Genomic DNA, 21,835 nt, shown 5'->3' with positions numbered 1-21,835 from the left:
ATTTTCTTGTGAATGGACAAAAATTGACCTCAAAATGTTTGACGTGCAAGTCACGTGATTAAACTTTATGTTAACATGATTTCGAATGAAAAGTTGGATGTTGGTGACATATTGTTAAATTGTTAAAGAAATTAAGCCTAGGGTGGTTAATTGTAGTTTTCTTTTAGTTTTCATGGAGAATTCCAAGTTGTGTAAATCTAAAAATCAGTAACTACAAACTACAAAACGTTTGTCCCCGACACCCAAGACACACCCTTTTGGAAGACCAAGGTTTTTGTGTCATCTCACATGGAGAAATTTTTAATTGTAACGGGTACACAAGTGGTACACTACGTGTTTTAATAGAAGTAGTGGGAAATTTTATTTTTTAAGTTATTAATTTTTTAGCACACATATCCCATCATTTGAATAGTGACACATGATGTACCACCCCGTGTACCGATCACACTGAAAAATATCTCCACACCTACACCCAAGACACACTCCTTGCATTAATACCAAATTAATACCAATCGTTACAGCTAGGAACTTATGCCTTAGTTTTTTATGGGTCAGCTTCTCCGGCGTATATATGATATTGTAACCGAATGATATTTATCTTAATGAATAATTCATGTTGGTTGAATTCGTGTAAGAGTGACAGGGAGCTCGAAAGATTATATTGAACAATGTAAAGTAATCATTATCGTAAAAACAAAAATTAGAAAAGACAGTAGTGGAGTCAAACTGGAACGGGCAAAAGGGAAGAAGAAAGACAAAAGGCAGCACAGTTCATAGTTATTGGAGGCGGTATGATATTAGTGGTTCCACTAAGGGCACTGAGGAAGCTTTTAAAATGCGAAAAAGTTAAGATATTACCGATGATATAACGTGGAACAAGTCTCCTGCAGATTCCACATTTTCTGTTGTTGATTTTTACCTAATATTTCTGGGTTATCCAAGTGATTTGACTAATGGTCCGAATGTTCGGCCACTTAATCAGATTTGTTTTGCCTCTAAAAAGTGGAACCATGGATCCAAGAGAACTTTGACACTTCTCCTGTAGTCTAGTAAAATTATTAAAACAGTAGTGATTTTCACGCTCTTAGTTTCTTGTTTTTATGCATTGATTTTCCTTTAGTTTATTCAATTTTAAGGCTAGAAAAAAAAAGGGTGCATAGGACAAAAGGAAATGCGAAAATCACTTCCCTCTTATGGAAAAGCTACAATCTAAAGGATTCACAAGAGGAGTGTGCCAAAATCAGCGTTACCTTTCTGTCTAGGGAAGATTTTCTTCTTACACTGATGCAGAAGTGAAGTATAACTGCATGAATACAAGTAAGATGAAAGTAACATAGTGCTATGTGTATAATCCATCAATGCACAGAACAGCTGCATTTTTTGTTCATCTAATTATCAGTTAACGTTTCAGTTAATTGGATGCAACTTGATTTGCAGGGCAACATGATCATCATCTCTTATAAAATCTTGCAGTAGATAACTCTCACACCAACCAACTGGGAAAAGTAATGGAAGATCTTGTTCTTTTTATGTAAATCTATAGGTTCGAGTATGTGTTCTAGAAAAAGCATTATGTAAGCAAGAACGACATGCGCCCGGACGGAAAGCCTATCATAATTCATAATCTGGTCCAATGAAGAACTTTATGCACAGTTATATTACCCTCTAAAAAGAACACTAAGTGTAAGCTAGCTTTTTGTAGTGTGGAACGAAGTATAGGACCAACACTAATTGGATGAATGGATTAGGCGCACGATTTGCTTCTGGTTCAACCAAATGTTATACTTTATGATTAAGATATAAAATTTTCAGTATTACATGATTACGAATTCTAATGTACCCCCCTTTCCTCCCTTCAAAATGTATGTTAGCTGCTTCTGGATGGATATGATGCGGATAGTCCTCTTTAAATATTTTAATTGCTTGGTGACATCGTTTTTTAGGTAAGAAAGACTCGCAATGTGTTAACATGTAAACCAAGTGGCGTTGCCTTTTCTTCTTCCAACCAATGAGATTAATTAGATGGCTCTTCTCCAAAAGCAGGTAATTAACATGAGGCAATAGACAGAAGATTATAAATGTCCTGCTAGTAGCAGATTATTGGCCCAAGCATTGTTATTTTGTTTATTATTTTGAGACATGTAGCACGAAAATTTGTAGTGTTTGATGCATCAGACATATGCGCATATGAAAAGTCTTGTTTAATTGTCAGGAAACTTACGTCAAAAAGAGAAGGGAGAAATTATAAGCAAGAGTACATATTGCTAGATCTTAAAACCAATAGTCCCTATAGATTCACCGAGTGTAAAGGCAGTGATAAGTGATTTCCACGGCACTAATAGCCTAGGCCGGTTTGCATTATCCAAGTCTTCCGAGTAGAAACAAATCCAGTGATCCTGTTCGCATTATCTAGTTACTAGTTTATACTGAAAGTGTCTGGCTGGTTCACCTTGGAGGGATCTAGAAAACTTGAGACTATAAGCTTATCTTACGTTGACAACAACGACAGTAATGGGAATTGTGTTGTCTTCTCAATTCTATATAATAAAGTATATGTCGTGCAGGTTTTTCTAGTGCAAAACATCCTCTATATCACTTGCAGATCATAGTGGGTTAAATTTGATCCCGAATTTTTAAATTTGTAAAGTTGATTTCAAACCTGGAGCTGGTTATCGCTAATCAGTGCGCTTTATCTCAACTTTGATCAGATTGCTGATGCATATCACTTGCTACGTACCTAACAGGGTTATAGAAAGACAAAAAAATACACAGCAAGCTTGAACCTTTCAGCATTTGGTGACTTGGTGCTGATCACGATTGGTCAAATGAAATCTTAAAGTATGTGGAGTTTCTGATTTTGGGAAAAGGTGTTTCTTCATTGTGCATAAGGTTGGTAGCAAAACTGATGATGAAGTCTGAGCACTGAATGCATACAGCGAACGCGGGCATAAATATTACGTGTTCTGATTACTCGAGTAACAAGTTGACTGGTGATTAGTTTAATCCTAATGAGCATGCATAACACAGATTTGCACTTTCCTCTATTTGCATTGACTAAACTCCAGCTGAGTGGCAATAAAAAACACAAAAAGTGAGATGAGGAAAATAGTTTCCTAAAGAAATAGGTGGAGAATCGGAGACTTATTGGCCAGTACACATTAAGCTGGGGTTAGATGCATGTGGCAAATCCTTGCCAGAGATGTATTTTCTGGTGCCGAAAGAGATAACGCACTGCTGGGACTGAGAATAATATTGCTTTTAAAGATTTGTGTTTACACTTTTCACTACTAATCTTCTGTCATAATATCGGAATTGTAGTAAAGATAAAACTTCCTAAAACATCTCGAGTCGTACTGAGTGAACATGAAAATTAGCCACTAGGGTTTGTTCTAAAGTATAGATGTCTTACACAAGGATTTAACAAATTAAAGATAAAATTAGATTGCAAATTGAATAATTAAGAGATGATTTCCATCTCAATTTTCAACTAATAAAGTTGGAATCAAGTCATTGTTCAACCCCACTTGCTTAATTGGTTGTTTCTTTCATTCCTTTCCGCCACTTTGCCTTCCCCAGACTCACGAGTCATTACGCACAAGGTTCGCCACAAAGCTCCGTCTTTCTACTTTGTGATGATGAGATTCTTGAGAGCAGTTGTTTGCCCTTTTCTATTTTATTTCAGAGAACACCACCAATTTGGAATATATACCACAATGGCTTTTCCACTTTGAGATATAATCATTGACTGGCAAGAACATGATCCATGATCTATCAGATATATATATATCATATATGCACCAAGAGATCACAACCAGCGCTGTCCTGGTTTATCCTTATTCAATCATGAACATGAACATGTGGCGATTATCGGTATTAAACTCTGTAACAGTCGCTTCGGCGTCACAACGATGTACCTTTAGTTAAGGATAATGATTCCCTAGGTTTAGATAGTACTTACTATGGGACTCTAGTGCTAGTCCCATCCATCTGTTTTAATAACTGGTTTTCCACGTAATGCTAGCTAAGCCTAATACCACTGGTTTTTCATTGTACTGCTGATTGATCTCCCTCTATATCTGCTCTAATCCTATAGATTGATAATTTTATATTAGAAATATACCATTAACTGCAATACCTAATTTGATTCTTTGCGGATAAGAAAATGCTAAAATGTATTGACCTTTAATTTACAGTGTAGTTTTTTCCTTTGTGTTCTTGGACTTGTCGTGCTAGTTGCTGTGGAAGAGCTGAATCCTTCCACATTGTAAAGTTATTTTCCAAACAAATTTCAATTATTACATGATAAATGCAAATCCAAGATGACTAGTCAAAAGTTAATTACTTATCAAGTCATCCAATAAAAAACCGATAAAGATTTATTGTTGAGATTTTGTTGACTCTAAAAACTACCAAGCCTACGTGGCACGCAGGCTGAGTAACTAATGAGCTAACTACGTCCTTAGGTTGTGTGCGGGGCGTGCCAACTTGACGGCCGAGCTTGGCCGGTGAGTAAAATGAGTTGATGCTGCATTGAGCGTGCTGCTGACTTCTTGATTTTGCGACTGCGGCCGAGGAAGGAACACGTCTCGGCCTTCGGGTTCTAGAGCCTGAAGAAAATGTTGCTAGTTCTAAGAAGTTCAATATCAAATTCGGCTTTCAATGTGCAAAAAGTAGTAACTTGTAACACCTTATTTCGCCGAGATGGCTAATGAGATGACCTCTGCCAATAAAGATTTGAAAATCCTTCTCGACCGAGATTTGGATAGATAACCAGTTAGCCTCGACGCAGTGCTGTTTATCCAAACTGAAGGTGCTCCGCGGTCAGCTGATTCTACGGCAACAGTGCTGTTTATCCAAATTGAAGATATTCGTCGGTTGCCTTCACAATGCTGTTTATCAAAACTGAAAATGTGTCGGCAAAAAAGAAAATAAAAATCACAAGGTTGTTGAGAGGTTTCGCGTATAGCGAGAATTTGCGTAGGGCAATTTGTGTGTTGAATTAGAGGGGGCTTTCCGTTGCCATTGCATCTATATTTACAGGACTGAAGTACTTCAGATATTGTTGCAGAGTTTAATTGCAACTTTAATTCCTAAAATTAATCCGCGTAAAAAACCAAGCATATCCTCATATTGTAGTTCGTGACTTCTTAAATAAAGCATATCTAGGCTTCCACATCACATCAGAAACCTAGCCCACCTAGGCTTCTGATCTCATAGGAAAAAACCTCCATCAGAAGCCTTTTAAAACCATTCGATCACTTCCATCACCATAGCCTACCTAGGTTTCCTATGTCATCATTACAAACCTAGCTTTTCTAGGCTTGTATCATCATCACCCAAAGCCATCGCCTTTATTGTGGCATGCATCCTAACGCATTTCAAATTCATTTTTAGCTTCCATATACTGTTAGATATCCCAAATCAACTCGAACTGTATTGCTCGCTTGGGATATAATTCACATCATATTTATCTATTGAACAAGATGCTAGGATAATGCATATTAAAAGATAATTATTATGATAAAAATCATAATATTATCCTTTAATAATGAAAAAAATTATCTCCACTTTTCCATCCAACGATTGAGAGTTATGCTAACTCAACGGCCTTGATTGCACGGGCCCATGGTGTAAATTTGGGTCCAAACATTGCCCCCCAGTTTCCTTGAACTTCGGCTCGTAAGCCGAATGGTTAAGGAAATTAATTATTCGTAAACCATAAAATCTCGTTGTATCGTTGAAAACTCTTCCTCGACGATAACACCTCTGCTCTACCAACGCCGTAGTCTTCCTCAGCTATTTCTTCGGCGGCAGACATTTACTCCAACCATTGAATTTAATGGCTCATTTGAATAAATTCCACTGAGGTCACCGAATGAACCTTATCATTAAATGCCCATTAATTCAAATCAAATCAGTGTTGAATTAGTGGCCAAGTAGCCAACTGAACATCACACTTTTTTTTTTTTTTAAATGAAGGAGAGCAGCTGAAGCCTAATACCTCTTTTGTCATTTGACCAAAATTGTCTCGGCTCGGCTAAGGAACAACTGTTTAAACCAAGCACGCCATAGTTCAGACAAAATTTTGCCAAGCACACCATCTTGTTGCCCCCCTTATTTTCTCAAGTATCCCTAGTTTCCTTGAACTTCGGCTCGTAAGCCAAATGTTTAAGGAAATTCACTGTTCGTAGCCAACAACATTTCATCGTATTGTCGAAACAAATTTTGTTCCTCGACATTAAAATTACCTATGTTCTGCCAATGTTGTAAAGCGGGGCCGAGGTCAATAAAAATCGTTCCTGAAGCTTGACCTGCCCATATATATATATATAAACCTGATTGCCTAATGCAATCTGTTGGCCATGCAGTTGGCATATAATATATATATATATATATAAGTATATAAGTAGCCTGATGTAGTGGCCTAATTCTTCTCCTGACAAATGCCACCGAGTGGAACCACTTGCTGATGAAAAAAAAGGTCCTCAGCTGAGACAAAAATTGGCCGCAACACCTTTAGACTTCCCATTCATTTGGTCAAATTAGCTAAAGAAAATGGGACTGAGAAAAACGGCAGCTCACTCTACCATCAATTCTCGGTCTTCAGTTTTTCCTACTTTTCTGCATCAAGCAATGAACAACGAATGCAGCTACATGCTGACTTGCAATACAAATATATGCTGCATATATGCTTAACTGTTCGTACCGCTCGTTGCCCCCCCTTATTTTCTTGAGTCTTGGCCTGTACGACCGAATGATTAAGAAAATAATTTATTCATTCATTTTTTATTTCAACAAAAGAAAAGAAGAATGACTGAACCATAATAAGGAGGAGGCCAACGATGTTTTATTCATAGCCGAGATCTTTTTATATCAAAATTCTCAATTTGATTATGTACCATGCCGAATAAAGAATTTTTTCCAATTGTTTCTGACTTGACTAAATATTTTTTATTATCGGCTGCCGAATGTGTTGAACAATTATTATGCTCCCCGGGCATAATAATTTCGTCAATTTTTGCTTTTAACCCGAGCAACTTGGCCGAACGGGATTTCTCCATATTGATTTTATCACCAATAATCATATCGATTGGCGTGGTTTTGGTGGCTAGGTCTATGTCTTCAATTACCATATCAATCGATGTGATTTTATGGTTTGAAGCCATGTATCAGTCTTGTTCGTCATTGGAACACTCCTCTGATGAATCATTTTCTGAGTCAATTTCTGGCTCAGAAACTTGAATTTTTTCTTCTAGGCCTACCACACTTTCAGTCTCGACCAAACAAACAAGTGGCCTAGGTTCTTCTTTGGCCGTCTTGACAATTTTCCTAGGCCGAATTTTGATTGTTGCTGGAGCGAAAAATTGTCCCCATATTCTAGATAACTTCTCAAAGAGTTTTACTTTCTTCTTGTAGCAATGCTTTACTTGGCACCAAATCTCCAACGGAACCTGATTGAAATCTTGATCTATCATGTGAACTTCGTAGTTTTAGCACTGGGTCCTACTAGGCGTGCCAAAATGTTGACACTAAAAACTACCAAGCCTACGTAGCAAGCAGACCGAGTAACTAATAAGCTAATTACGTCATTCGGTTATGTGTGGGGCGTGCCAACTCAATGGCCGAGCTCAGCTGGTGAGTAAAATGAGTTGATGTTGTGTTGAGTGCGCTGCTGACTTCTTGATATTACGACTGCGGCCAAGGAAGGAAAACGTCTCGGCCTTCGGGTTCTAGAGCCTGAAGACAAGACTGCTAGTTCTGTGAAGTTCAATATCAAATTCGGCTTTCAATGTGCCAAATGTAGTTACTTGTAACACCTCATTTCGCCGAGAAGGCTAATGAGATGACCTCTGCCAATAAGGATTCGAAAATCCTTCTCGACCGAGACTTGGATAGATAACCAGTCTGCCTCGACACAGTGCTGTTTATCCAAACTGAAGATGTTCCGCGGTCGGCTGATTCTACGGCAACAGTGCTGTTTTTCCAAACTGAAGATGTTCGTCGGTTGCCTTCACAGTGCTGTTTATCTAAACTGAAGATGTGTCGGCGAAAAAGAAAATAAAAATCTCAAGGTTGTTTAGAGGTTTCGCGTAGAGCGAGAATTTGCGCAGGGTAGTTTGTGTGTTGAATTGGAGGGGACTTTCCGTTGCCATTGCATTTGTATTTATAGGACTGACGTACTTGCTTTGCACGGTCAGATAATGTTGCAGAGTTTAATTGCAACTCTAATTCCTGAAATTAATTCGCGTCAAAAGCCAAACATATCCTCAAATTGTAGTTCGCGACTTCTAAAATAAAGCCTATTTAGGCTTCCACATCACATTAGAAACCTAGCCCACCTAGGCTTCTGATCTCATTAAAAAAAACCTCCATCAGAAGCCTTCTAAAACCATTCGATCACTTCCATCACCATAGCCTACCTAGGTTTCCTATGTCATCATTACAAACCTAGCTCTTCTAGGCTTGTCTCATCATCACCCAAAGCCATCGCCTTTATTGTGGTATGCATCCTGACCCTATATGAATGCATTTCAAATTCATTTTTAGCTTCCATATACCATTAGATATCCCAAATCAACTCGAACTGTACTGCTCGCTTGGGATATAATTCACATCATATTTATCTGGTTGAAGAAAATGCTAGGATAATGCATATTAAAAGATAATTATTATGATAAAAATCATAATATTATCCTTTAATATTGACAAAAATTATCTCCACTTTTCCATCCAACGATTGAGAGCTATGCTCACTCAACGGCCTTGATTGCACGAGCCGATGGTGTAAATTTGGGTCCAAACAGATTCATGAGAATATAAATTAATAACATGCCTTGTATATTTATTATTTTTACCTTCTTTAGTTATTCACTGTATTGGTTATTAGTTTTGAGTTGAATGTTTGAATTTATCGTATTAATTAGGTGAACACACAACGTCACTCAAGTAAATTCGTCGCATCTATGTTTGAAATTGTCGTATTAGGCTTCAGAATCAAATATGTGTATTGTTTTGAACTCATTCATTTAGGGTGCGTTTGTTGCACCGAACTATTTTGGATTGGACTAGCTTCAGGGACTAAGCTGGATTGATTTAGGATAGACTAAGCTAGACTGACTTAGTGAAGTGTTTGGCACAGTATCGGACTAAGAAGTACATAGATAATATAAATAAGTGGAAAATTGAATTTTTTTTAAACTAAAGAAATCTAATGCCAAAATAATGTTAAATACCACGCCGTCAAAAATCGTATTAGTTGATAAAATTTACCCACATTTGTTGTCATTTTCTAATTCATCTTAAAAAAATAAAAAACAATTCCCAGCCACATTCCTCATCTCACCGACTGCCTGCCATGGCTGTTGTCCTTTCCAAGTGCCCAGCTCATGGATCATTCTAGTTTCAGAAGAATTAATCACACCCCCTCCAAATCTCAAAACCCTCTATAGCTCTCTCTCTCTCTCTCTCTCTCTCTCTCTCTCTCTCCCCCCCTCTCTCTCTCAACAAAATAATGGTGGAAATCAGTATCCCAATTGAACATGCAAAGTGGGCTGATATGAATTTGATTCGTACTCAGTTCAATTACTCGATCCAAAACATTGAGCAAAAAGCATCCAACCACCAAATTGAAGATCGAATAAACACAATCATATCTTGACCTAAATCAGCAGAGAAAAGTCTGACTAGAAATTGAGAGAGGATAGAGAAGAAAACCTCCTGGCAGGCGTCGGCCTGGGCGAGCTTGAAGGTAAATCGAATGCGGCCAGAGCAGGATCTTCCTCAGGGGTTTCACCACAGTCGGAGCTCTCTGCAGCTGCAATTTGGTTTTTGTTTTGCAGCTGCCGTGGCTGATGATCGAGTTTACCATCTCTGCAAATTGAGGAGTCGAAGATGACGAGGACGTGATATGAGTTGTAAGTCGGAGATGAAGGACGCGAGAAAGAGGACGAGGACGCGAGAGATGTGGTCTTGGCAGTCCCATGGTTTGCGGGAGGACTAGCTAAGACCGTTTAGCGAAGTCGGTGGTCGTTGTGAGTGAGAGCTAAGCCCATTAAAACTAGTCCCTTCCAATAACAAACATGGAATTTCACTAACTTTTAATCCAACCAGTCCAATGAGACTTAGTGATGTCAAACAAACTCACCCTTAGTTTGTTCATCAGTCACCACCAACCCACACACGAGAATGGACGTACCACTTATCACACTTTCTCCTGCATGAATACCCTAGTACCATGAGCTTACCTAATTAACCCACGTCAGATGCCAACGCCAAATTCGTCAACGAAATAAAAAAAATTAAATTGCCACGTAGGACTCGTCTTCCAAATATACTTTCTTTTTCTTTTCTCTTTTTTTTTCCTTTCAATTTTGTTATCATCCTCGAATGGTTTATTATAAATAGAAACATGTGGATTTGCTTATGTTTCATCCTCGTTTTATGGTAGCTGTCTCTGACTCTCTTGCTAAGCTATAGTTTGTGTTTTGTACTTCCATATATACAACAGTACAATATGAATATTGTATCAAAAGCGACGGCTTTCTTTGTTTTGGCTCTCGTTGCACTGCTGTTTGTGGAGCCTGTTTCGGGTAGAACAAAAAGGGCTAGTACTGAGAAACTGAACAACAACTCACTGGGGACTCAGGACCTTGTGACCAACTTGCCCGGCCAGCCTGCTGCAGACTTCAAGCACTACGCTGGCTATGTGACCGTGAACGAAACAAATGGGAGGGCTCTTTTTTACTGGTTTTATGAGGCTGCCTCCAACCCAGATGGAAAGCCTCTTGTGTTGTGGCTTAATGGAGGTGAAGACTCATGAGCACTGTCAAAACTATCTATTACATATGATCAGTGCCTTAATCATGGTGATATCTGACTGAAACCACTTAATTAATTTGATTACGCCTGGGGAAAAAATTTATACATGATCAACTTGTTTCTGGATTTTCAGCCTAATCATCTTATATCAGGGAAAATTATTAATCGATCAACTTGCAATTATGTTTTTAGCGTTATAGATGTATTCCATGCTATATTTATATATATATATATATATATATATATATATATATATATATATATATGTACATATATCCATCTTTTGACCAAGTCTGTATGCAATTATCTATATTCCAAATACATAATCTTTCATGTGTGGAGGAGGAAGCACAGGTTCCTTGATATCTTCATGTTTCCTAATCTTTAGACAGTTCGTCATGCTATATATATTAAACATTCTAATTTTGTGTTAATAAACAATTACATAAAGTTTGTATTAGATTATCGGGTGGTTAATTCTCCTATTGTACTTGCTTTAGTGGAGGTCATCCCTTTGTCCTTTCCAACTCATCCAAAGAGTTTTCAATGATACACAATCCCCATCTACAACTTTTTGCTTCATATGTTATATGCTGAGGTGACAAGATTCTTTATGTTTCAGGTCCTGGGTGCTCTTCTGTGGGATATGGAGCAACCCAAGAGATTGGTCCATTCATAGTGGACACTGATGGAAGTGGAATTAAATCTAATAACTACTCATGGAATAAAGGTATTCGGTACTTTCAAATTAATTTCATTATCAAACAACACGTTACAAGAAACAAAAAGAAGATTATATATCAATGCATGGTTGCGCCTAAAACTCCGTCCTGCTCTGCAATTAGTTGTATCTCTCTTTTTCAGTCTCTCTTATCATGTGACTAGAAACACTTAGGAGAAAAATCATTGGTTGCATCCAAGGTTCAGCCTTACTTTATGGAGGATTTTACCATCCAACCGGTTTTATATATTCTCGCTCTATCTCTCTCATTAAGTGACCTAGTCATGGGATGGGAGAAGTAGAAAGAAGGGGATATATCATTGATTGTACCTAAGATTCTATAATATGTTTTACGCTTAAACATCTCATTTGCTTCTCTATAACTGTGCCCCCTAAAATTTGCATGTGTATGACGCAGAGGCCAATATGTTATTCTTGGAATCTCCAGTTGGGGTTGGCTTTTCATATTCTAATACAACTAGGGACTATGATAATCTCGGAGATGAGTTTACAGGTCAGATACTTCAAAAGTTGATTGCTATGTATATTTCCCTAGCAAACGGTATCACTATACTTGCAATAATAAACAAGTATTACGGTTTATATTTAATTTCCAAACGTACGAATTTATATATTTTGACCTAATATGTGTCTAATGACTATTTAGAAGATTTTAATCTGGTTGTCTGATTTGTTTTTATTCTGTTCCTTGGATTATTTAATTCAGCGAATGATGCGTATAACTTCTTGCATAAGTGGTATCTCAAGTTCCCAACATACAGAACAAGGACCTTCTACATTTCTGGGGAGAGTTATGCAGGTATGTCACTCTCAGTCCCGCACCCTTTTGATCATGTGCTGCAACTGAACTTCCCTTTGTATACTCTCATTCTTCTCTCTCTCTCTTTTTTGTTTTTTTTTGGTTCACAGGAAAGTACGTTCCAGAGCTCGCCGAGCTCATATATGACAAGAACAATAATCCTTCCCTTCATATTGATATCAAGGGTATCCTGGTATGGTCATTTGGGAAACAATAAAAAGGATCCAGCTCCGTTTAGATATCAAATTAAAAAAAAAAAAAAATTAAGTTATTTAAATTTTTTGTGTTTGATGTACAGCTGGGTAATCCTGAAACATCTGATGCTGATGACTGGAGAGGTCTGGTAGATTATGCTTGGAGTCATGCTGTGATATCAGACGAAACTCACAAAATAATACGCGAAAGCTGTGATTTCGACAGAAATGATACTTGGAGTAACAAGGATTGTACTCTAGCTGTGGATGAAGTGCTAAAACAGTACAAGGAGATAGATATTTACAGCCTTTACACCTCGGTCTGCATTGGTGATACGGCAAGCTCAACTGATGGTTCGATGCAGGTCATGATGAAACGCACATCTACGATGGTGAGTACACATTTATTAAATTTATTTTATAAATCAGTACAGCAATATACAGATATATTATGTCCTTAATTATACAGCGATACACATATCAGCTTGTTTCACTAGAACATGCTTACGAATTTTTGGTTCAACAGATGTTTTAGGCACATTTAGTTAAAGTTCATGATTTGTTCATATCAGATGCCAAGGATTATGGGTGGCTATGATCCATGTCTCGATGGATATTCAAAAACCTTTTATAACAGACCAGATGTGCAAAAGGCCCTCCACGTTAGTGATGGTGTCCGGCTCAAGAACTGGACCATCTGCAAGTAATTACCGCTGCCTCCCTCTCATTGTTTTCTGAAAGTAGCAGTTATAATTAATTTTAGCATGTTTTCTGTTGAGGAAAAACTAGAGTACACAACTCTAACACAAGTGTTGGAGAGACAACACAAGTAAACAAATTACTTGTCTTACACACACAAAATATTACAACACTCGAAAGGACACAAAGACACTTTAGAAGCAATGACACTCACTCTCTTTCTAGAAACAAACTCTAAACCGCTCACACTCCTCACAAGACTACTCTTAGTTCTCACTCTCACTTGGTTGCCTACTTGGCTATTTTCTTGTTGGTTACATTAACAACACACATGCATACATATTTATAGGCATGTTTGCCGACATATGCCATCACTAGAATTTTCTAGTGCATGATCATGCACACACTACACCGACCTAGGCTTTGCAAATTGGCCTTATGTTTTCCTAGTTTCTAGTACATTCTAATTACAAACACACCCACTGACTTACATGTTGCTAGAAGTTTCTAGTTTAATATACATACACCGGCCATTGCAAGAATTCTCTAGAATTCAAACCAATTGGGCTGGTGTTGATCTTCAACATTTTCCAAGGTTATTTATCTCTAAGGTGTGTATATTCAAGATATTCCAACTTGCTGAGAACATGTTCTTCAACTATTTTGGTTGCAGCAAAAAAATATTTGAGGACTGGGCATATTCGAAGCCTTCTGTTCTTCCTATATACAAGAAACTCATTGCAGCAGGACTTAGAATATGGGTGTACAGGTAGATGTTCCCTGCCTTAACATTGTTCATTAGATAACATATGATGAAAACTATAAAACCTGGCTCATGTTTTTCTTTTCGATGGCTCAGCGGAGACACAGACGGAAGAGTTCCAGTGCTTTCCACAAGATACAGCTTAAGTGCTCTGGGATTGCCTATTACTAAGGCATGGAGGCCTTGGTACCACGAGAAGCAGGTAATTAGTTAATTAATTAGATAGCTTTAAACATTGAAGTTGGCATAAATAATTAAAATTTAGAACTATGACGATATTTTAACTTTTTTCTATCGCTATTAATTCAACTTTCCAAATTAAACTGGGATTGTGACATACATTGCAGGTTAGTGGATGGTTTCAAGAATATGAAGGTCTTACATTTGCAACATTTAGAGGAGCTGGGCATGCAGTTCCCTGCTTCAAACCAAGCAACTCACTGGCATTGTTCACGTCTTTTCTCCTCGGCGATCCTCTCCCAACCGCTCGAGTATAACTATAGTAAAGTCACTAATGCTGATAATTAACTAAGAAAATCCTATATGGATCTGTGTAGGGCTCAAAAAGATTTTGCTCTTAGTACTATACCAACTATATATTGCTGGGCTACATGTAGTTGAAGACCATAGCCGAAATAGAGAATAAAAAAAAATGTTAGTTAACACATCAAGAGGGGTAAACCCTTCAAATATTTCTTATGTAAAATAAGGCCCTACGTCTCAAGAAATTACAAGTATTGAATACAGAACCTCGAACGCAAAATACACCCTTTAAATATCATTCTCATGCCTTGGTACCTAATTTTCCGTAGTACCTGTTGGTGAGTTTGAAAGAACTTATCTTGCAATTACTAGTTTTATTTGATTGGGCTCAATGGCAATTACGCCACCGTCATGGAATTGTAAGTTTAAATATAGCGGAAACAAAAGAACTCAACATATCCAATTAACCACTAACCTTGCGAAGTCATTGCAGCAGAAAATAAAGGTTCTTCTCCTCTCAACACTATCTGTATGCACTGTCAATCAATGGGGCTTGATCTTTTTGTTTGCATTTTTTTTTTTGTGCGAGAGTAGGGACTCTTTATTTATAATGTAAATAGTGGTCTTTGATAAGGATACTTCCCATCATGTAATCCTTATCAAAGTTATCAATTTTGATAACCCTTATCACTAATATCCAAAGCATCCATATCAGAATGGTTAATGCCAATTGCATTGGGACTTCTTTAGGTTATATTTTAGTCTTTATACATTCCTTAATAACCAACAAGTATTGTCATACATAAACTCTTATGATCTCAATCCCTCATGCAAGTACTAAACAAATGTGCAGCTCTCATTAAGCTTACAGGAATGGCTCAAGGGTAATTTCATTTTGCATAGTTTCTTTTGATTGATACAAGCAATATGGGAGGCAGAGGGAGTTAAAACGCAAGACTTCAGGTGCAAGAATAATTAAATACTTTTAATCACTTGAACTACAAGTCTTTTATGGTTTTTGTACAATTTTAAGCTACACAGTCGGTGCACAAATGAAAGTGTGGCCATGGGCCGAGGCATCGATTTATAACATTGATTGTCACTAAGGGAAACGAAAATATCTCCTGGTGAAAAATAATATCGCCTTTTCAATGTTTGAGATGATAGTGATACGCCTATACAGGATTTTGGTGAAGTTCAACGTACATATAGAAGGATTCGAACAAGAAATGCCTTATCCACAAACGACTTTCGTGCCCGGTTTTGATATCTATTCCAAAAAGAGGACTAATTATATAGATTTTTATAAATATAATTTGTCCTCTTTCTCAACTAGGAAAATGATCACTTACAAAGCTTGTTTAATTAGATAGTAACGGAGATATGATGTCTTCTTATAGCGAAAGTTATGCCATGGATCATGTACAAGATACAAATATCTCATCCTTGCAAAATTCTACATAAACAAATAAAAATATTCATACTTTTTGTACAATGAATTTGAAGAAATTCATCCCTACATAAGTTGAGAGACACTTCTCACAAAAAAAAAAAAATAAAATAAAAAAAACCCACTGTATGTGATCCTATTCAGCTCCATATATTTCACCACCCCTTATGTGTTATGCCCTACAAGAATCTGATGAACTTTGAGACCCCATATTGTTCGTTTATTAGACATAAGACGTGACATTACATATTCCTTCTGCTACATCAATCAGGATTTAGGGTGAATAGGCCAATGACACGTACGCTTTGAATTGAGACCATTCAAGAAAACGCGATAATTAGGTGGGAGTGCTTTTGAGATAAGCCAATGCCAGGGCGATACATAATGTGCTACAATTATAGAAAAAATTAGCTAGGATGAAACATTCTATCGTGTAATTAAATGCCAATGTTTGCCATATTGACATTTCAAACCCAAAATCTCATCTTGTAATCAACAGCTGTTAGCGACAAAGAATAATCATGCGTCATTTTGTGGAAAATATTGGCCTCACTGATTCTCTCACAATTTTCCATAGAGTAAGATTATCTCTCATTCTATTCTCATCTTCTTCATTTCCCTCATTTCACACATTATTTTTTGTCTTATTGTCTTTATAAAATAAATTAATATAAAATGTTGACGTAGCTTAACCGTGACCGTTCAAATATGAAGGGATGGAAGATGAGAGAGATTATGAAGGGAGTGAATCCTCCTCCATTTTCCATATCTTCATATATTATTTAATTAGGCTTTGCTTCCTAAATAAAAGTTAGATTTGGACCACTTGGCTATCAACAATCACACTGAGTCTGTTTATATATATATATATATATATATATATATATATATATATATTTTGTATTATGATTTGTGTCCATATAATATGTTGAGAAATGCTAAGGACTCTCCACATACTCATAACAACCTCATGTTTTTTGCAAAATATTTTATAATGTTGAGACGATAATTGATGTTATACTATAAGGTGTCAGAGAATTCATAGAAAGTTTCACTTTTGAAATAATCTATTTAGCATTTATCTAGTATGTCTTATGAAGTCTCCAGAATTTTGTGCTAGTACTAATTAATTAATTAATCATATTGATAGATTGGAGAGACTTTTCAGTCTTCTCGTAACACGGAGCATAATTCCACGCATTATACAATTGGAGGAAAATTTATTGTTTTCAAATGTCTCTCTAACTGTATAATGACACGTAGAGTTCCGTCCAGTATTTCGAACACACTGAAAAATTTCTTGATAAATTGTTGTTTTTTTTAAGCATAAGCGATTGCATTAAACTTTAGAATCAAATACAACTCGATCATGGAAGAAAACATCATGAATAGCGTCGAGTTGCACCCCATTATATAATTAAAACTCTTATTGATAAAGTGTTTAAGTTTTATAAAAGTATAACGGCATACAATGATGTGAGTTTACATCAATATTCCAAAGATATATGAATTATTCCTTCATGTTAAAAGAGATTTTGGAGACCACTAAAGAAATTAAAAGAAGGCTGTGGTATCCGATAGCTAACCCTAGCTAGTCAAAAGAAAGAGCATTGGAGACTATACTACTAAAGAAACAAAGAAGCCTCGTGCGTAGTTTGCTGCATGCTAGCTAAGGAATGCACCGACAAAAGTTAGGAGTCAAAAGTTATATTTGACTAACTCCGTCTCTAAGGTATAGAAAAGTTGGGATCATATATAACTTTGGTGCTATATATAAAGTTATAGTGATTTGGAGTTAAAGGTGAACCCCACACCTTTAAAACATACGAATGTTATATTTTACTTCTAAAAGCAATTAACTCCATATGCATTGAAAATTAAACGTTAAATTGGATTCTATATGCATTGAGAGTCAAAATAACTTCGTAACTTTTAACTTTTACCTTTGTAATTAGAGATAACGTCATTACTCCAGTAGATTTTTTTTTTTTTTTTGGAAAAAGAGTAGATTTTTTTTTTTTTAAAGTGAGAAAGTATTATAAAAAACAATGCAAAACAGTCAAAAAGTCTGGCTTTTAATCAAAGGTTTTTGGCTTTTAAGATTCCACATATCATTACAATTTAGGAGTATTTTTTTATTTGTAAGTAAAATGTTTTTAAGTTCAACTTTCATAAATAGAGATTTCAATACTAAATTATTATAGTTGCCTTATTATGTGACTCAACTCAAATCTTTCACCTCTTGATGTAAATATATGTTTTGCTCAAGATCCCTAAAACAAATCGAATTGACTACGGGTTGTTCTGTAAATTTGAAAATTTTCAGTGTAAATTAATGTAAGTGCACATAAATGTAAACAACGTCTCTTCTGGGTTTATTCATAATTGAGAAACATCTCATGTGGCTTAAGGAATGGCGATGATAGCTAGAAGTCTCTTACGATAATTGCAGATATGGCTCATCGAGGTTTCTACATAGTAATTCACATCTAATACAAATTAGTGTTGGATAAATCATGCATCAAAATAAAATAAAATTCCAATAGTTCCAAATATCTACGTATAACATATTTTACACTGCCTACGTAACAAGTATATAAGTTGAGAGTGACACTAAACTAAAAATTAAATTACATGTTTTTCAAAAAAAAAAAAAAAAGATAAAAATTTATGAAACGTTACCCGTATATCGTTGCTAGTTAAAATCCAACAATTCTGATTCTGAATCTTATACCCATCATCCAAAACCAAACTATGAATTCCAGTTCATGCTTGGGAGTTGAAACTGTGGGCGCAAAACCCCATCTCCTAGTGGTCCAAGAAGTGCAGGATTAGGGTACAACGGCGCGGTACCCTCTGGCATCTGATTCAGTATAGAAACAAATGAGTTGTTTTCACTGTTGAGATCAGCATGAAACCTTTTGCTCGATGAAGTAGTAGTAGCAGCAGCAGACCCTATCGATCCCACGTCGTTCCAAAATGGCGATGAAAGTTGACGTTTCAAGGGTATGCTGGTTTTTGAGCCTGAAGTTGATATGGCGCCAAACTGATCATGATCATGGTCATGATGATGAGAATGAAAGCCTTGCTGATGATCGCTTGACGATAGTATGCCCTCGAAAAAGCTCTCGTGATAATCGCTTTCAAGCAACGCCGTGTAATTTGTAGTTGGCAGCTTTGATGATGGTGGTGGCGGGAACGGCGATGGTTTTTGAGTTGGCCATATTGATGGGTGTAGAAACATACCCTCTTCCATAGAACTATTAGAGTCCTCAGCCTTGTGAAGAAAATGATCACCCTCCATAGACATCGTAGGCCTTTGTGCATTGTTTTTCTTATAAACCCGGCACAAAACCCAATCATCAAGCTACAACAATAACATGACCAACAATACATTATTTAAAAATAAGAAATACAAAATAAACCAATTAATAGATCATACAATCATTACAAAAAAAAATGAGCGCAAGATATATGTGGCACAGGATGGCCCGAGTGAGTGCTATCCATAGACTGAATCTCATACGATACTTTTTGGTTTCGATTATTAGCGGTGGTGAATCACACGATAGTAGTCAGAAGGAAGCTAAAATGTCTTTGTAAGTCTTTTCGGCATTCGAAAATGTTGATTGCCGTGACGGAGCCACCAACTGATCCCCTTTATAAAAGAAAAAAAAAAGTGCTATTCATGGACCGTGTTTGATAACACGATATGCCGTACACTTTCAGTCAATCCGTCTTGTGCTACAGATATATGTCAAATATGTTGTACAAAAAAAGCACATACCCTTAGGGAGGCTTTCTTGTTAGCTGCATCAGAAGGCTTAGTGGTACTAAAACTCATTTTGGCGGTTGTGGTGTTGTTGATAAGGCGATACTCATGCATAATCCAATTGGTTTTAATCCCTTTTGGGGGCTTCCCTCCATAGAAAACAAGAGCTTTTTTCACACCGACGTTGTGGTTTCCGATTGATGTTAGAATAGGCTTATCGGTCCCAGTTGCCTTCCAATATCCTGAAGTTGCTGCCCTGTTTGGCCGTGCCCCATTCGGGTACTTCCGGTCCCTTGGAGTGAAAAAATACCACTCTTGCTCCCCAAACGTTGCCTTACCTATATCACCAAAATCAAAATTTTCCCAAAATTGAAATATAATTTCAGATGCGAGTTAGGTCAGTTGGACATGGTTGCGTATCTGGTAGACAAAAGAAAAAAACGTACTTGGTAGTTCCCATGGATCAAACTTGTACAAGTCTACTTCCGCGATGATGGTGACTGGAAGCGGGATGGAGGCGGCCTTTTTCTTGAGGTAATGGACCACCAGTTCTTCGTCTGTCGGGTGGAAGCGGAACCCCGGTGGGAGCTGCGGGTGCTGTGAACCCGATGATGAATCTGTGCTCTCCATCAAAACTACTCCCTCTTTACAAATAATTAATTTTTGAAAGAAAAGAAGAATACAAATATGAATTGATGAAGAATTAGAGAGGGTTTGAGAGTTGGCAGTGGGAGCTGGATACTAACAAGGGGAATGGGGTTGAGGGAGGGTGGCGGTTAGGTGCTAATATAAAAGGCACAAGCGGCACCGGTGATCGGTCGACACGTGGATTTGTTACGCAATGGTTTGGCGACACTTGGAAGGAAATGAGGGATGGGGACCACGAATATGTAAAGGCAGGGGATATGAGGGAGAAACGAAATGGGGGAGGGGCAGGTTTTGTCGGTCGGAGGTTTGGAACTGCCTGTACGCCTTTCATGTCATGCTTTTCTTGTCGAACGGCCGAACACTCCCTCCAAATAACAGATTTTGTGTGTGTGTGTGTGTGTGTGTGTGTGTCAGATTTTATGTGTGTGTGTGTGTGTCAGTCTGCACGTGTATATGGTGTAGATTTCATTTTCTTAGGGCTGGTTTGGTATTGTTGTGTTTTGAAAAAAAGCTGTTGTGAGAATAAGCGGCTGTGCTGTGAGAATAAACGACTGTGAAATAAATCAGGAGAGTGTTTGGTAAATTTTTTTATAAAAGTGCTTTTGGAAAAAAAAAAACAATTTGATAGTGGGTATTTTCATTAAAGGAGCACTGTAGCTCCGTGTGCTTTGAAAAAAAGCCAGTTTTCCAAAGCTGCAAATAGCAGCTTCAGCTTTTTCCTTTGATTTCAGCTTATTCTCACAGCAGCTTCCAAAATAAGCCATTTTTTTTTGTTTACCAAACATCTAAAACCCTGACAGCTTTTTTTCATGGGTGCTTTTTTTTTTAAACACCTTACTCCCAAACCACCCCTTAGTTTGTTGATAAACTGAAAACGTAAGGGAAAATTACACCTACCTCTTGAACTTGTCTTTTACTTTTGTTTACCAGGTGATTGAGTTTAGAGTGATGTTATCCACAAATTCTTTTTAATTTCGATATACTTTTCTTAATTTTTAATTTTTGGTGGATTGAATCAATTGAAGAGTATCGCATGACGTAAATTAATAGAGTGAAAGGTAATGAGTGTGTGGATAACACCATATGATTGATTTATTTATTTTAACTATTAGGAGAGAAGGAGGAGAGTTTGAAACTACACAATAATTAGGGCGAGGGGGAGATTTGAACTCGGAACACATGGGCAGAAACTCAACACTTTATCCACTATGATATTAGACTAGATGTATCTATGTGATTGACTTGTAATTCTTTGTAACACAGCGACAAACTTTACTCGACCTTCAATGAATTTATAATCACACATATAATATGTTTACTTATTTGAAATACGGCTAGTTATGATAAGTTTAAGAAGAAATATGTATTGAGTGATAAATTTTTCAATCTAAAAAAAATTGATCAATCTAATTTCTTTTTTTATTTATAAGAAAATGACTAATCTAATTTCTTGATCACTAGAGCAAT

At 36.9% G+C, this 21,835-nt stretch overlaps 2 protein-coding genes across 2 annotated transcripts; one reads left to right on the top strand and one right to left on the bottom strand.

The window, feature by feature from the left end:
* Nucleotides 1-10,424: 10,424 nt before the first annotated feature.
* Nucleotides 10,425-14,796, top strand: LOC103434742 (serine carboxypeptidase-like 31). The gene is made up of 10 exons (XM_008373099.4): nt 10,425-10,805; nt 11,441-11,548; nt 11,958-12,053; nt 12,267-12,359; nt 12,470-12,552; nt 12,658-12,945; nt 13,126-13,256; nt 13,926-14,021; nt 14,112-14,217; nt 14,363-14,796. Exons 1-10 carry the CDS (start codon nt 10,514-10,516, stop codon nt 14,510-14,512), a joined length of 1,443 nt encoding a protein of 480 aa, XP_008371321.1. The 5' UTR covers nt 10,425-10,513; the 3' UTR covers nt 14,513-14,796.
* A 3,709-nt stretch (nt 14,797-18,505) lies between these two features.
* Nucleotides 18,506-20,456, bottom strand: NAC3 (NAC transcription factor 25-like). The gene is given in 3 exon segments (NM_001294129.1): nt 18,506-19,315; nt 19,736-20,058; nt 20,167-20,456. Coding segments are annotated over 3 exon segments (1,122 nt in total). The 5' UTR covers nt 20,351-20,456; the 3' UTR covers nt 18,506-18,700.
* Between the last annotated feature and the right edge of the window lie 1,379 nt (nt 20,457-21,835).

Source organism: Malus domestica, chromosome 05 (assembly GCF_042453785.1).
Source record: "Malus domestica chromosome 05, GDT2T_hap1".
NCBI classification, from domain to species: domain Eukaryota; kingdom Viridiplantae; phylum Streptophyta; class Magnoliopsida; order Rosales; family Rosaceae; genus Malus; species Malus domestica.
The sequence above is the reverse complement of the archived record's forward strand: the minus strand, read 5'-3'. Positions and strand labels throughout refer to the sequence as shown.

What these genes read in the sequence shown, in the direction of transcription:
- LOC103434742 (XM_008373099.4), top strand. Translation starts at nt 10,514, where the DNA reads ATGAATATTGTATCAAAAGCGACGGCTTTCTTTGTTTTGGCTCTCGTT. An exon ending in TTCTGGGGAGAGTTATGCAG is followed by an intron (nt 12,360 to 12,469) that starts GTATGTCACTCT and finishes TTTGGTTCACAG; the next exon opens with GAAAGTACGTTCCAGAGCTC. An exon ending in CTTAGAATATGGGTGTACAG is followed by an intron (nt 14,022 to 14,111) that starts GTAGATGTTCCC and finishes TCGATGGCTCAG; the next exon opens with CGGAGACACAGACGGAAGAG.